The following is a 15310-nucleotide window of genomic DNA, read 5'->3' as shown; positions in this document are numbered from 1 at the left end:
GAGCTTTGAGGCACGGACATTGAAAAACGTACAACGTACGGGAGGGCAGACATATACAGCTCCCTGTAAAACGTACCGAAAAGTGTACACTACCAAAATGGCAAATCACAACGTAATGTCATAATAAGAAGGGCAATAAACAAATTCAGCTAATGACAGAAACACTCATGTTCGTAACAATTGGGTTATTAGCGACATTCAAATAACCAGAGGCACATCAATTGTGTTGCTGTCCGATGGGCTGTCCAATGCAGTGCTAGTAGCCCGATTCTAATATTACGCTAACCTGCCGATTCTTAAGCTGCCGTTTGATAGCCTAATATATAAAATGTTGTTGTTAGGTAGCCTCGGTATTGCGCTCTCTGAAGAGCCGTTGGCATTTATAACTTTTGCCGCTTTTTTGTTTCTTTCGCCCGTTGCTATCTAGAAACGCACGGCTGGGCATCGCTGCCATGGTGTCAGTGTCGATCGGCTGCAACGCCTTCATCGCCTACTTCACGCATAAAGCGCAGATTGGACCTTCACGTGTCAGCTCGGGTGGCGACGTTTCGTAAGTGACAGTCCTATCACTCATCGTGAAACAGAAACATCAATTGGATTATCTGCTGTTATTTTCAATCTGCTGATTGAACAGAACTTGACGCTGAATCAGAAGTCACTGCCATTTAGGAAAGCTTGGGATTCCTCGTATGTGTACTTTGTACACGTAAAACTGTTGCAGTTAGTTGCAAGAGTTGCAGTTAGTTATTAAAATAAACATACAACCGTTTTTAAAGGTTCTTAGCTTTCTTTGGAGCGAGAGAGAAATGCCATATTTTAGTAGCAAAGGAACTAAAGCTCCAGTTCGGGCTTTCTGGTAGGCTCATTCCTCTTAGCCGAGCATGTTCTTGACGTGCTGCACCAGAAGCAGCCGCCATACTTTTTAAAACTTTCGTGGGGGAGTTTCGCGGCCACCCAGCTGCCGGGAAACTAGCCACGATTTTCTTGTGAATGTCTAACCCGTTTTAGTGGGCCCATCCCGAAGATAATTCAGTCTAATAGAGTGGCAAAATCCACACGGTGGTTCGGTGCCACCATGCTATGGCACCAATACCACAGGTACCGTTCATAAGTGGAGCGTTTTAGCATTCTTTCCCCGTGGCAGCTAGCGTTTTGGGACGTTGTCGTTGAATCGCTGTGCCGACAACGCCGACGCTGCCGTTTGAGATGCCTCTGCTTGCAGGCGACCAGAGGCGGTCGCGGATACGCTGCACGGGCGTTCAGAACTGGTTCTCCAGGAAGTGGCGCTCGAAGTACCGCTTGGCTGCCGCGTGCGAGTAGAGTACAGTAGCAACAAATGTGCCACACATAACACACATTGCAACGCAGCGCCACGAACACCTACCTCGCAAATGCATTGCAAACGCATCCTTGGATAGCAGCCGGAGTTGGTTCTTCGTAAATTTTATTGAGGCAGTAAACGAATTATATTGGGCCACTTGGATCCATGTAGTATATGTTCGATTCCGCATTGCCCATTAACAAGACGTGGTCGTGCGTGCCACCACTTTTGTAAGTCGGGTGTTTGAGCCTACTACAGTACCTGAAGAAATTACAGACTGTGTCTGCTTGCCTGTTTGTTTGTTGATGCGAAGGCATCAAATGGCTCATTGAGCGAAAGAGCCACCGTTGTAGCAGCGAAAACGCGCCTACATTTTCATTGGCTGCGACGCCACGTACAGTGCGCGCCTCTACTCCATATCACTCTCGCTCTCGAATGCCTGTGTTATCCGCGCTTTCCTTGCCCGCGCAAGCTCTCGCCCGCATTATAATTTCGCCTCGGTAACTGCATAAAAAAATTGGCGTATAAAGAAAGAAGTCGCAGTTTTGCCAGAAAGGCGACGCCTCGATTGCGATAGCAAATTAGTAGACAGCTATAAGAAGTAAGGATATAGTAGGTTTATCGGCTGTATAAATTCGTAAACATTCGCTCACTGACTAAATTAACAAGCATGCTCTAACGCGCGCACAAGCAAACATGAACGCATCTAACTCGATGACCTCGGAAAGTGGCTGTCAAAACGTTGGAGTGAGGAAGCGTGGCAGCAACAGCGAGCGAATTCACCTTCGTGCTGCCTCTCGCTTCAACGTGAACTAAGAGGCGAAAACGCAGCGCACACAAAGCTATCAGCACTGGGCGCATTTCTTCCATCGCACGTCACTTTCAAGATCTGCGCTCACCGCTCAGCCGTGCCGGGGAGCCGCCATCGTTGGCTCACCCTCGCACGCTTTCACTCGAAGATGCAGCATACGGAGTGCAGCGACGACGTTATCGCCCTTGGACTATACAGAACATCACGACGACGGCGACGGCAGAAATGCGCGTGGGGTGTTCATATAATTGCTATCGCAATAACACAGCACACATAAAAAACGTTGGTGGTAGGTAATTTCAAAACTACGACCACATGGTGAGCTAAACCAGGCCTGCACACTTCGCTTTATGACATCATGCTACTTGGACCAAAGTTTCCGTGGCCAAGCCGGGCGTGAAGAAAACGGGGACGTCAAAATTATCGGGGCTTACTCGAGAGCGTCCCCATTAGATTCTATGGCAGTCAAACAAGGTAGCATGATGTCACGGATCGAACTGTGCCGTCCTTCTGCTATCTAGGAGTCGTGGCCACGTCTCTCTTAACGTGATCGCTTGCCCACGAGGATTTCATAACTCGAAGGAGCGCTAAGTGGCGTTGAATTGGACATTATTTTTCTCACATTCACAACTGACAAGAAATGCTTAGGTGTCCTCAGATTTTTCTTTTAACGTTTCGTTGAAAGCAATATGCGGTGTTTTGATTTAACGGGGTGTCTACCAACCGGGAAAACCGGAAATTCTCAGGGGTTTTGAATAGTCTGGAAATACTCAAGGAAAACTAAAAGAATTTGTGCTTGTATCAGGGAAAATGAGCTGTAATTTTATTGAAAGGGAACGAACGTCGCGGTAATGCTGGCTCAAGTAACGAAAAGGATGTAAAACTTTGATTTTGATGAGTTTATTCATAGCTCTTCAAAAGGCGCAGCGTGACTGGGACGGAGACAAAGAAACACAAACCACATAGCAAGCGCCGGGCCTTTTAACGAAGAGGAATCGTAATGAATCGTCTTTGACGCCGTGTCGTCCGTTTGAGGAGTTTCCAGTGTACAGTTAGTGACCGACTTTCCAGACGTCCGATATATTGAACGGCTTCGCGGCAGCACCACCTACCATATAGAGTCATTGTATAAGAACGTCTGAAATTTCGGACGAAAGAACCCTTCGCCCTCCGGTTTTCCGGACTTTTTGCCGTGACCGCAAGTACAAAACGACATTTATCAAAGCCACCACCGCCGCTATTTTGATTACCTCACCATCTCGAAGCAGCGCTCCTGCACGCACATGCGCTGGCAGCCGTGTAGCCACCATCGCCGCAACGCAAAATGATAGACAGTTGGGCGAGTTGGTACGGTAACATGATTTTGGCTTCTAGCGCGAAGTGAAACACGGACACAGAAAGGAGCAGACAGGACGAGCGCTAACTCTCAGCTAATTTTTTATTAAAACGAAGAACATATATATTGGTGATTGCAAAAACCGTAGCATATGAACATGACAAGGTAACAAGCATCAGTTAAACAAACCCAGTGGGGTTGGAAGTCAACGAACAAAACAAAGAAAAAGATTACTTCAGATTAGTACACGTATTGCGAAGGCACTGAAATTCGCAATCTAACAGAGGCAACGAAGCATGACTGATGCAAGTGTCTCCTAATCCTTTTATGTGGAATGCCTCGATAATTTCCCGCGTGGTTTGGCATCTGTGTCTAGAAAGAATTTTTGTGTCTTCAAAGAAAGGTTTGCAACCACGGCACATTGTTTCGATTGTGGTTGCAAACCTTTACGACATGATATGACCTCAAAAAACGCGGCGTGTTTTGCTACCAGGTACAGTGCAGTAACTCTTCGCGTAAAAAAATATGCGACGGGATCGCTGTGTTTCCGCGCCACGTATGGCAGGTGCCGTGATTGACTGATCGTTACTGGCGTGGTGCGGCCTTGTCCCCTTCAGCGAAAACTCGCGATGTTGCACCCTCCCCAACCAAATGGGTTGACAGAATTTTATTGTTGCTTAAGTGGCACCACGGAGCATTAAAATGCGAATCTGAATTTTTTAAACGATGAGAAAGATAGCCTAATGAACAGCTATTCTGGTATTTATGTCAGTGTTGGGGAATATGTCTGAGCAGCTATTTTTACGCTAGCTTCGAATACAACCATAGTGTAAAAAAAGAAAAAAGACAGGCATATTGCAGACTCGGAGGAAACTTTTGAAGGCTTTTATTCATCGCACTTCGATATGAGTTCTAGCCTAAAAGGCGCAACGAGCTCTAGAACCTAAAACGCAAGCAAGTAGACGGAAAAAACTGTAGAAAATGTATAGCATGGCGAGAATTGTATAATAAGCATACTGAAAGTGAATATACTGTAGCTATATACAGGGCACAACAGGGCGGTTTCGGAGCTCGCGGCAGGCTTACTACTGCACAAGTCTTGCTCGCATTTCCATAAATTACTCTCGCTCCAACTTGAGGAAAGTGTATGCGCAGCGGCAACCTCGCGTAGCTTGAGACGATCGAGCATCTTCTCCACGGCTTCCTCGTGCTGCTCGCACGTTTCCAAATTGGACCGTAACATTTTTCTCAGAGACATGGTGGGTAGAGCATTCGTTTTCGCATTCGCTACAGAATGGAAAGTCACAGCCTCGTACGTCTGCCGTCCTTGGTGCACAGGCGGGAGAGCCACCCTCCTCCCGTCCGCGATTCCGAAATCCATCGGTGGGTGGCTTTCAGTGACGTCTCTACAGGGGGCGAACACCACCTATAAGAACGTTATCATAACGGCGGCAAGCGCCATATTAAATAAGAGGTGAGTAGGCAAAAACACAACGCCTGAGACAGTTTAGTGTTTCCATTTCGTGACCGGTAGTGAAGTAACGGCGTCACCTGGACTTCCACAGTTTCTTTAATCGGTTGAATTCAATTATAATAACATTTCATACGGGAGTTATCGTATGTATTGCGCCTGGGCGCTTTCAGCAAAACAATTATAGTTCGTTTAGAGCCGCTCACGTCGCCTGTCTGAATCAGAACAGTTTGTAGTTATATCATGGTTACATAGTCACACATAGTTAACATGTTTTTTTTTTTGGCGAATCGTAAGTACGCAGAAGCTTTGTGACAAAGCTGCGTCGTTCGCGGGCTGCATACTTTTACTTAGTTCTTCCTTTGATGTACCTAATATTCTATGCAGCAAATGCCTGAATAAAAATTAGGTACTGTTAGCATCTGGGTACGCTGCATAACGCAGCTTTCTGCAGAACTTTGATTGCATCGAAAAAAATTATAATCCTGAAATCCGTCAATTCGGCCAAATCTGGCTGCTATTTCAACAATCATCATGGGAAAACTTGTTTGCTTTTGTAGATTATCATTCACCTTCACTCTTACCTTATTGACGTAAAGTTCTTAAAGCACTCAAATCTTAGCCATGGAAGAATATTCTAAGGATATCGTTGCCATGCACTTAGGTATAAGGAATTATTTCGACAATAAAGCTCATAGGAGAAATCCCGAACAACTTGCAAGGATTGAGGACAAAGTTTAGACGATTTCATGCACCGCACGTTTGCTAACGTTATGCCGAAGTTCGCTAACGGTAGCTAATGCTTCACGTGGTGTGAGCGAGACGCAAGCGTATAGATGAGAAAGTCGCACTCTGTTAACAAAGTTGTCGTGGCTCACTCTCAGGAAGATGATGCAAGCTCTTGACCTGGTCCATCAACGACCCTACCCCCACGTCGGATCATACGTCGCCGGAGCCCTGGCGGGATTCGCTTTCCTCCGATTCCGAAGCGTACGCATCGGAAGGGTGAGTGTGCTGCAACGAGTGAAGGCGATGGAGGCGTTCCTCGTTATACATGAAACGGGTCTCTCGTGCGAGCGTGGGCAGGGTGGGGCTTGACGCCGGATAGAAATTTCGCGAGGGCGGTTGGTTTGGAAGTTCGACGACTGGTATATTCTGACGTTGGGCTGCTTGGTGAAATGTACACTCCAATTTTTCTTCTTTTCTTGCGCTTTAATGATGGGCTTACAAAAAGGTAGCACGCTCAGCAGCGAAACATCACGTACCTACGAGTGAGCTGGTATGAGAGAAAAATATTATCATCCTTCCGGTTAACCGCGAGAAACCACTAGGAAAGCCCGCGGGAGTTTCTCCGGAATGCGAGATAGTGGAAAGTGTTGTTTATTCGTGACTAAACGTAAAGCGCAGTCACGCGAGACGAACAAGAGCAGAAGCAGACTCGCACAGCACTGCACGCCTCAGCTTCTGCTCCTCTCTGTCTTGTGTTCCTGCGTCGGACTCCTAACCGTGTGGCATCGTGTATACTATGCTTGGTTGGACACAGTTTTCTGCATTTTCATAAATGTAGCTCAGCCTTGCGCATTTCCGCGGAACTGAGTGGCCGTGTTAAGATATATGGTAGCTCGCGCTTGTGTACGTACGGTTACTCTACAGTGTTAGTGCTATTGTCTGTGTGTAAAGCCTTCGCAGCGCACTTTGTTAAAGTGCAAGACAGGGGTACACTGCAGATACTTGCATCGGCTTGCACTATATGTTTCCACGATGCAACTTGTTTCTCAAGTATTGTGGAATAATTCTGCAGGGTACTGACGCGGCTATTTGCACGCACTGTGAAAGTGTACCTGTGCGTTGATTATATTATGCAGCCACCCTTTGGTGCGTCGAGTGCGAGTAAAGGAAATCACAGATGTCGGCAGATAAGTGACGCCCCCCTCCCCTCTTCTCCGCTGAGTGAAACTGCGAGGGAATTATCAGAAGCTTGTCATATCAGAAAGAATTGTTCGGCTTATGTCAACGACGCATCTATCACGTTGTTTTCTTCGGAATTGGGCTTTTCCGAAAGGCTGTTTTCGTGACGCTCGGTTTCTATCTACGTCACGCTTTCTCTAACGTGCACGCGCACGTCGTGGACTCCGAGACGTTAACGCGCTGGCGTGCGCAAATGGCGGAAGCAGTCTCCGGTATATGCATCGTAGAAGCGCTGAAAAAGTGGTTTGTTTCAATTTTCACGTAACAGAATTAATTATGTTTTCTCGTAACTTCAGATTACAATCCGAGAGCTATCATGTCTGCAGTTTGCGTGTAAGTCGTAGTTTACGATTTTTCTACGTATTTTGGCTTGATAATTGGACTAGTCACATGGAAAGCCTGGGTATCTATGGTTAAACAATCTTTTTGCGGAAACAATGTCCGTGGCCGGACACGGGACGTCGACTCCTACACCGGATTTTCTTCGACACGGGCTCCTTAACGCTGTCGTGTTAACAAGTTCTGGTGGAATATCACTCTCTAGGCATGGTTCTTGTGAAAATTCTTGGTACGTAAGAAAAGGTACCTAAGTGTCTTTCTTCGCACCTAAGGCCGTTGGATCTCCAAAAGCTCGATCATTCGCTCACTTCCATTAAATGAGTGTCCAGTCGTATTTGTTGCACTGAGGCGTGTTGTCTCTAATTATGGTTAATGTTTGTTATATTATTTGTTCGTTGCCGGAGACTGATCTTTTTTTTTTGCCTTCACAACTTTTCGGTCGGTTACAAGCCTTTCCGTTTGCCTCCCTAGGTTTTTTCTTTCGAACTTTTATACTCTCTTTTGCAAGCTTTTGCCATTGCCCCTCCTATGGTGTTGTAGCATGTAGAAATAAATAAATTTAACAAGATAGCGTGTTGCATAGCCTTATTTTTTTTATGGTATACCAAATCAGAAAGAATGCCGAACAATGTTGGTGACAACGCAATGAAACGCGTCGTATAGCTACTAACGTTGTAGAAAGAACAACATCTTAGTTGGTGTAGTCCGGGGTGAGGCTGACGGGGCGCAACGTAGGGCATACACTGGGCCTGCTTGATGTGCTGCTAGTGATGGTGTTGAAAGCATGTCTGTTTGGTTTTTACAAATAGCAATTTGAAAGCTAGTAGCTTTCTGTCATTCCTCCTTACCATGGCGATATAAATTTGTTGTAAGGATCCGCAACAATAAGGGGCCCTTGTGTAGCCAAGGGCGCGCTTTAGTGATCGAATTAACAGAAAGAACTGTTCCTTCCAGTTTTTCTCGACCATTTGAAGTCCGGATATGGAACGGCTGTTATAACAACCGACTGAAACGCCCCGTCAACGAAATAAAGTGAGAACTAGGAAATGAGACAAAAGCTTAAGAGTGATACGCAGACGGAGAGACGCGCTATAAATAGAAATCTAGTGCGAACAATGTAGGTACAGTGCATCCCAGCCAACAAATGCCATTTAGGAGTAAAGGAAAACTTATTAATACAACTTGTAACGACACATCTTGTCCGAATACTCATTTTTTGCGTTATGTTGCGGCGTTTGGAGGCATATAAAAGCTTTACTGCGGTGAAATAACAGAGTGTTAGCGGGCAATTTTTTAGGTACGATAAGGTAAGAGTGTACGAATCACAGTTTGAACACTTTGACTGCGCACACAGCTCCATGTTGGTGACTCGATGAATTTTTGGGCAGGTAACATTCATTGGCGTTTTCAGTCGCACAATATATTTACCACCGCAAAATTAAACTTTTTTATCAACCTTTTCTTAACCTGCAGTATCGAAGCATCAGGTAGCGAATTATAGGTACAAGATTGGAAGGGAGACTAACGCAGAAAAAGCCGTGCATCAGAATATAGCTGGAAGTCTGAAGCACGAGTGCAGCACGAAACAAAAAATGGGAAAAGAAGGGAAGCTTTATCAACGTATCACTCAAAAAACAAAACATAAACGTGCGTATCACAAGGGCGTGTATAATTAAGGAGAAAGTACCGTTGAGAAACATTAAAGTTAAACAGGTCTGGTCACATCACAGTTACCAATGTAGCAGAAGGGTCACTACACCACGTACTCGTTTCAGTCTATTTCTGAAAACACGTTGAAAGTACGAGGTCTGATGAGAAAAAAATGAAAAGCGCTTGACTGGCCCACCTTCTACCCAAAAATGTTCTTTTGCAGGTGGCGCAGCTGACCATGTGGTCGTTCTCAACGGCAGCCTGCGTGTACGGAGTGTTCGGCGCCTTCAAGTGGCAGAAAGGAGAACCCCCTGTTGGCGCCGACGTGGTGCTGTACAACGGGCTTCACCGCACGCTCTTCGCAGCGGGCATCGGCTGGGTCCTGTATGCCTGCGCGTCGGGGCATGGTGGTCAGCCTCCTTTTCGCGTTAGAGTAACAAACTGACTCGGGAGTAGCTGAGTTTAAGATGTTGAAAATAATGGATTCTCTCTTTTAAAAGTTTCTGCGCTTTTACTCGGGTCGGCCCGTAATTTCACTATCTTTGGGATCGGCCCACGTATGGAGAGTGCTTAACGCCTGCGTCACCTCCGCCGCGGGTCGGCCCGACATTGTAATATCTCCGGGATTTTTTTCTACATGCGGACACGGCAGTACGGTAAGCAGCTTTTAGCAGCTTCGCTGTAAAAGCAAGCTTCAGGAATGGTAGTGTTATGTCTCACGTCATGGGGGAATTACAGAAATTCTACCCACTGTGACAACATAAAATTTCAGGGCTGGTATGATGTAGTGATTCTTTTCGCTCGATTTATTCCTTTCTTAATTATTCACCGTTCATGACCGGCCGATCCAGTTTCTAACATAGGTAGGGTGTCACTTGGATCACTGGCGAAGCTTGAAAAAGGTGTGGCATTAAGATAGAATCATTACATTATCCCGTGGTACTACAAACTTCGGCCACAAAACCCTACTGTAGCTGCCCTCTTCGCGTTTGTGCTTCAAGCCACAGTTCCCGATGCTGTTAGACCGGCTAGTTGATTACTAGATTCTTGATTCATGCTATTAGCGCAATGTAAATCGGGCGTTAAGTGAAGGTACGGCTACCGCAAACGCTTTTTGTGTGTGCGTATTCACTTTGTGTCCAGTTTTTGGTGCGCCGGTGTAGCGTGAAACGGTTCCCAATAGACGCCAATATTAAGAGTAGTTCGTGCCTCCAACGTTTTGTAACGAAATTTATCGAGCATAATTGGCTGGCGCGCCTATGCAAATAACCAACGAGCTGGGCATAGATGCATTTGCCGCTCGTTTCTTAGGTTGGCTCCGACTATATGAGAGAGCAAAACGATAGGCAGCTAGCCTTAGCAATCCAGCTGTCTCGGTCGCTGTTCCTTTTGCCGCTGCTCTGTTCGGTCATTTGACCGCTGATAATCTGCGGCGCTCGGTCCTAAACGTTTGGACCTTAGGCTGTGGTCTGGATAAACTTGAAGAAAGATGAACTGAAAAGTGCGGGGGAAAAAAGTTGCGAACGCTCCTTTTCAAAGCCGACATAAGGTGCATCGCTTACACAAGAATGGGATGGTGCGATACGAACATTAAACATTTACATTTCATTCAGTGCTGCACATTTCATGAATGTTTGCTTGCTACGCTACTCTTTTACGCAATCATTTTTTTTAATTGATTCGCAAAGGTTGTGAAATTCATGTCGTAACTTTATTTTTACCACTTCAAAGGGGCACAAGAAGCTGGAGTAAACCATTCTAGACTAGTAAATTATTCTTTTAAAACTATATATTTGTTCGTTAAGCACGACAATATTGATCACTGGTGGCGAAATTGAATACAAAACAACTTTTTTTTTATTTACGCCGCAACATCAACGCTAGTACGTCTGTGTGACGTCGATAATTTCAAGGCATTGTCTCGTATTTCGGTCATTTTGCAGCTGGAAATGTTATCCACGCTTGCCAAGTGAAGTTTTAGGTTTCTTTGAATAATTATCTATGCAAATGTAAACGCTTTTAAAATCCGTGACGCCAAGACAAGGTGGAATGAGAACCTGTGGCAGCGTCACCATCCTTCCTTCGTTTTTCTTCAAGGTCGCGCAGGTTTGCTGCACTTTCCTTCGGTATTAGTACGACGATGACAGTATCTTTCCCCACTCTGTGTGTGGTTATGGCATCAAGCAATAAAGCATATATTATCTGACGTGCAACTCTCTAGAGATGGTAGTAAAACCACTGACCGCTACATGAATTTGTCCAGAACCTAATTAGAATAACGATAAAATAACAGCTGAGAGGTCGACCTTACAGATACAGATATACAGATATACCTTACAGATATTTGTTTTGCAACCTTCGTGAAGTAGCTGCGTGTAACTGTCTCTGGTGTTTTCACTTGTGCAGGTCCGGTCAACCGTTTCCTCGCGTGGGAGGCTTTTGTTCCACTTGGCCGGCTGACCTTTTCCGTCTACCTCGTTCATTTCTCTGTGCTCGTCGCTTCGCCTGGAATGGCACGTGAAAGGATCTACGTCGCACATTGGTTTCTTGTAAGTCTAAATTACAAACTAAACTCTGCAATCCTCCTCCTTCTCGCTTTACCATTCATCTTGCATCATTGACTTCGTTCATAATCAACGGAATACGACGTTTATCTCAGCTTTTACGACATTAGTCTCGCCTTTTACGTGCTATTGACCGATTCGATGGTTTGTGTCCGCACAATTATTCCTGCGCCTTGTATGGACGTATAGGCACTGTTCTGCGAAGACGTCGTAACGACGATATCTGTAAAGTAAGTCAATTTGCCACACGTCACAACCGAACAGAGGTGCTATTGAAGAAAAATACGGGCACTCCTTGTCATATTAGCAGCTAACTGTGGCTCGTTATGAGCCCTGGTGGATCCAAAGACGGGGGTCTATGAGGGACCATACATTTCCGAGGCATGCTGGCACTTCTGTGGTGACAGCACTGAGCGTTAAGCATCCTCCTCGTATGCGAGAGGTATTAGGTTCGATTCCCAGCGCCACCGGAAACCTACCGGTTTTTCTAGTGGATAGAGATGTCCCCGCGCCTGGTACTCGGTTATTTATGGGGCTTCACATCTCAGAAATGGGGACCTGTAAAATTTCTAGGCGTGATCACTGGGTGCCCCTTGTCCAACCACAGGCAACCTTGTTGTATAGAAGCTATCTGCAAACTTCTTGGCCGGAGGGCTGGATTGGCGACCAGTTAGCGGTGTCGAAAGTGTGATGATAAATAACTAAATAAAATTAGCAAAGAGGATTAGTAAAGATAAGTAACAATACTGGCTGCCGGCTTAAAGTTTGTTTCAAACTAATGGCTTTGCTTTATTCAATTATTTTTTTTCTAGTTGAGTTAAATTGTCGTGAGGACATACGGTTCACTGCCCCAGAGATAGGAGTGCCGAAACTTGCCTCAGTTGACGCATCTTGGCCCATTCAATGGCCCTGCAATTAACTCGTTGGCTTGACGGTCGGCTCGGCCGGCTATCAGCGGTCGTAACGGGCACTCTTCGAGGAGTTTATTGATCCCGTCGTCGTAGCCTGTGGTCAAGCGGCATCCAGCAACTGTCGCTTTACAACTACTTATTTTTCCTTAAACGTGTCACACAATGGCGTCATAGCTGGTCTGTCCGGCGGGCTGGTTACTGAAAGCTTCACAAAGCTGAAACGGATCATTGCAGCAGTGCGGGAGTGGGTCAAAGATCGCTGACTCACCTGCCCAATCGTAAGAGGAGACACAGCTGTGTCTCCTGTTACGATTATATACCTCCTGTTACGACTATATACGGCGCCTTCCGGGGTGAAAAGTGCTCCTTTTATTTATTTATATTTTATTGTAGCCTCAAGACTGAAGTATTACAGAAGTTGAAGCTCTGTATGTCCATCACAACATCACCAGTTCAATAATTAGCTGGCACGGCGGTGTTTGATTTTCAATATGTAGGTAAGCGACAGTTTAGTGAAATTTCACCACTGATTGAGAAACTCGGGAAATACGAGAATGTGGTAAGCCTCAACACAAATACGGTGTTTATAAGAGTCTAGATTCACTACACTAGAAGCTGGAAATATGACTGATAGTTGTCCTTCGCTCACTAGAAACAGCACAAGAATTTTTTTTTGTCAAGTGCAAGATTTATTGATAATTTCAGTAAAATTAAAGCAAGATTAAGGGATATCTCGTAACCACACCTTTTCTCACTCGCACGTGCAGGTCCGTAGCTTCCTGGGAAACGCCGTGCTCAGCTACCTGTTCGGCTGGGCCTTCTACCTGGCCTGCGAGAAACCTTTCTCGAACATCGAGCGCTCCTGTTTCAACCGCTTCGTCAACCGACGCGGTCGCGATGAGCCACACACCAACGAGTCTTGCTCATCGTCTATGGTCGTGCTCACAGCCAACCAGAGGAACGAGCTGCTTGACGAGGCATCCGCTGCGGACAAGTTGCAGGCAGCAGTGTTGCCTTCGCCTGGCGGCGTCACCGCGGACTACGGCGGCTGCTGCCGAGACACGCGCTAATCGGTCCTGTCGGCAGAAATTGCTGCAAGAAATTACTATCGTGGAAACCCTAGCTGCAATTTTTTCTGCTGCCATTGAAATGAAGACTAGTGAATGAATTTGTCTAATCATCGTGCTTGTGGTTTCAGGCTTTCTCGTGGCGTTATTTATTGCGCTTTAAGTAAATAATGTTGTTTGTTTTAATCGAATGACAGCACTAGGTTTCTGGGAGTATGCATAATTATTGCGTGTGGTTGCGTTTGTACAAAGGTATCTTGGTCAAAATGATCAACTTGCAAGCTCACAAAGCGGCTTGAAGTGAAGACGAAGTTTAGGCAAATTAGCCTTTCTTATCAAAGAAACTGCGAAGCCACTGGCAACACTTATGGTACGCTGAGACAAATAATAACCTTCACGCGGTTAAGCCAGATATGTTTCTGGCATTCCAATAATATGAGCCATATTTTCAGACAACAACAACAACAACAACAACAACTAACCATCATTCCCACGTTCTTTGATACGCCATACTTGCAGCTCCCGTAGACAATAGTGCCAAAGTTCCCTCTAGTAAATGTACGAAATTCATGGAACTGTGTGAGACCTGAGTCGCACTAGAATAAAGGTTTGTTGCGGATTGTACCATTCGGCAGAAAGTTAGGACACCCGAGCTGCGTACACGGCGTACTACCCCCGCGGGCTCGAAAAAAGAAATGCAGCTGCTTTCTTGACTGTTCTCCTACACGATGCAGTCGAGCTTTGTTGTGAGGAATGCTGAATCGGTTAGTTAGATTCAAGCATTCACGTACAACCCGTGCACTCCCGCGAATAGGAGGAAAAATGTACTATAGAACTTTGAATAAAATAGAAGAAAGAAAAATTGCAGAGAGCCACTGAACGGGACTGCTTTCACGTCAGGCTCCTATCGTACGGCAAACACAACTCATTAATTATAAAGCTTATAAATTAGCTATTAATTCAGGCTTATCAGCGTTGGCCACTTGTGATGAACAGCGGAGGGCTGACTCAGTGGTGTCGCTTCTAAATTCTGCTATTCAGCCCACTGAGTTTGGAAGCTCGTCGTCAAACTCATCTTGGTGGAATGAAGTATATGTACACTGGCTTAGAGGCGAAGAAAACCAGCATGGAAAAGTCTCCAACATAATCATTCACCAAACGTTGGATTTACTATAAATTCTATGCAGCTATGTTTAAAAGAACTGTGACAATCGAAAAAGATTAACAAAAAATCGAACTGGAATTCATCTTTGTCAAAACCAGAAAGAATATCGGCACTTCTTAGGTCTTTACGGAGCAGAGAATCTCTCCAACAGTCCGTATGGTCACATTTCGCTGTTCTATCACTCAAAGAAGCGGCAGATTCACTAAATAATATAGCGAAAGGGCTTCAAGCACACTTTACCTCGGAAGTTTAAAAGTTAGACATCTGAGTTTGTAGCAGCTACCTTTTTCAGAATTTTATGATGTCATCTTACTGCACATCAATCGGCTCCTCGACCAGACCGTGTCACAACTGCTATGATTAAATTATATTTGAACTTGAGCCCTGTGTTTTTCGCCTAATGTGAAGAAATGCTGGTTACTTGTGTTTCCCCTGTGAAATCCAGTTTTTATTTCCCTTCATTATCGAAATGAGCCAATAGTGCGAGTTGCAGTTTTGAAGTATTAGGGTAACTCATGATGGTAAGCTAAACTGGCAGCAGCAAATCGAAACAAATGCTAGTAAAGGAGAACGTGCAATGGCATTGTTGTGCCGGTTCAGTAATAAAAAAAGAACGCAGGGATGCGTACAGCTACGTCGCTGATGACTTATATACTTTACGTCTGCCCCATTCTCGAATTTGGCTGCGCTATTTTTTTTTAGGAAGT

At 45.3% G+C, this 15310-nt stretch overlaps 1 protein-coding gene across 1 annotated transcript in view; it reads left to right on the top strand.

Moving 5' to 3' along the window:
* Window positions 1-13441, top strand: part of LOC135896088 (nose resistant to fluoxetine protein 6-like) — a 65120-nt gene extending 51679 nt beyond the window's left edge. The window contains exons 12-16 of the mRNA XM_065424419.2: window positions 428-550; window positions 5824-5944; window positions 9120-9306; window positions 11303-11445; window positions 13139-13441. Of these exons, the coding sequence (XP_065280491.1) occupies window positions 428-550; window positions 5824-5944; window positions 9120-9306; window positions 11303-11445; window positions 13139-13441 (877 nt within the window). The remainder of the gene's footprint in view (window positions 1-427; window positions 551-5823; window positions 5945-9119; window positions 9307-11302; window positions 11446-13138) is intronic.
* The last annotated feature ends 1869 nt before the right edge of the window (window positions 13442-15310 follow it).

This window comes from Dermacentor albipictus, chromosome 2, assembly GCF_038994185.2.
Source record: "Dermacentor albipictus isolate Rhodes 1998 colony chromosome 2, USDA_Dalb.pri_finalv2, whole genome shotgun sequence".
In the NCBI taxonomy this organism is placed as follows: Eukaryota; Metazoa; Arthropoda; class Arachnida; order Ixodida; family Ixodidae; genus Dermacentor; species Dermacentor albipictus.
Note: the sequence above shows the minus strand (reverse complement) of the source record. Positions and strands in the feature narration are given on the sequence as shown.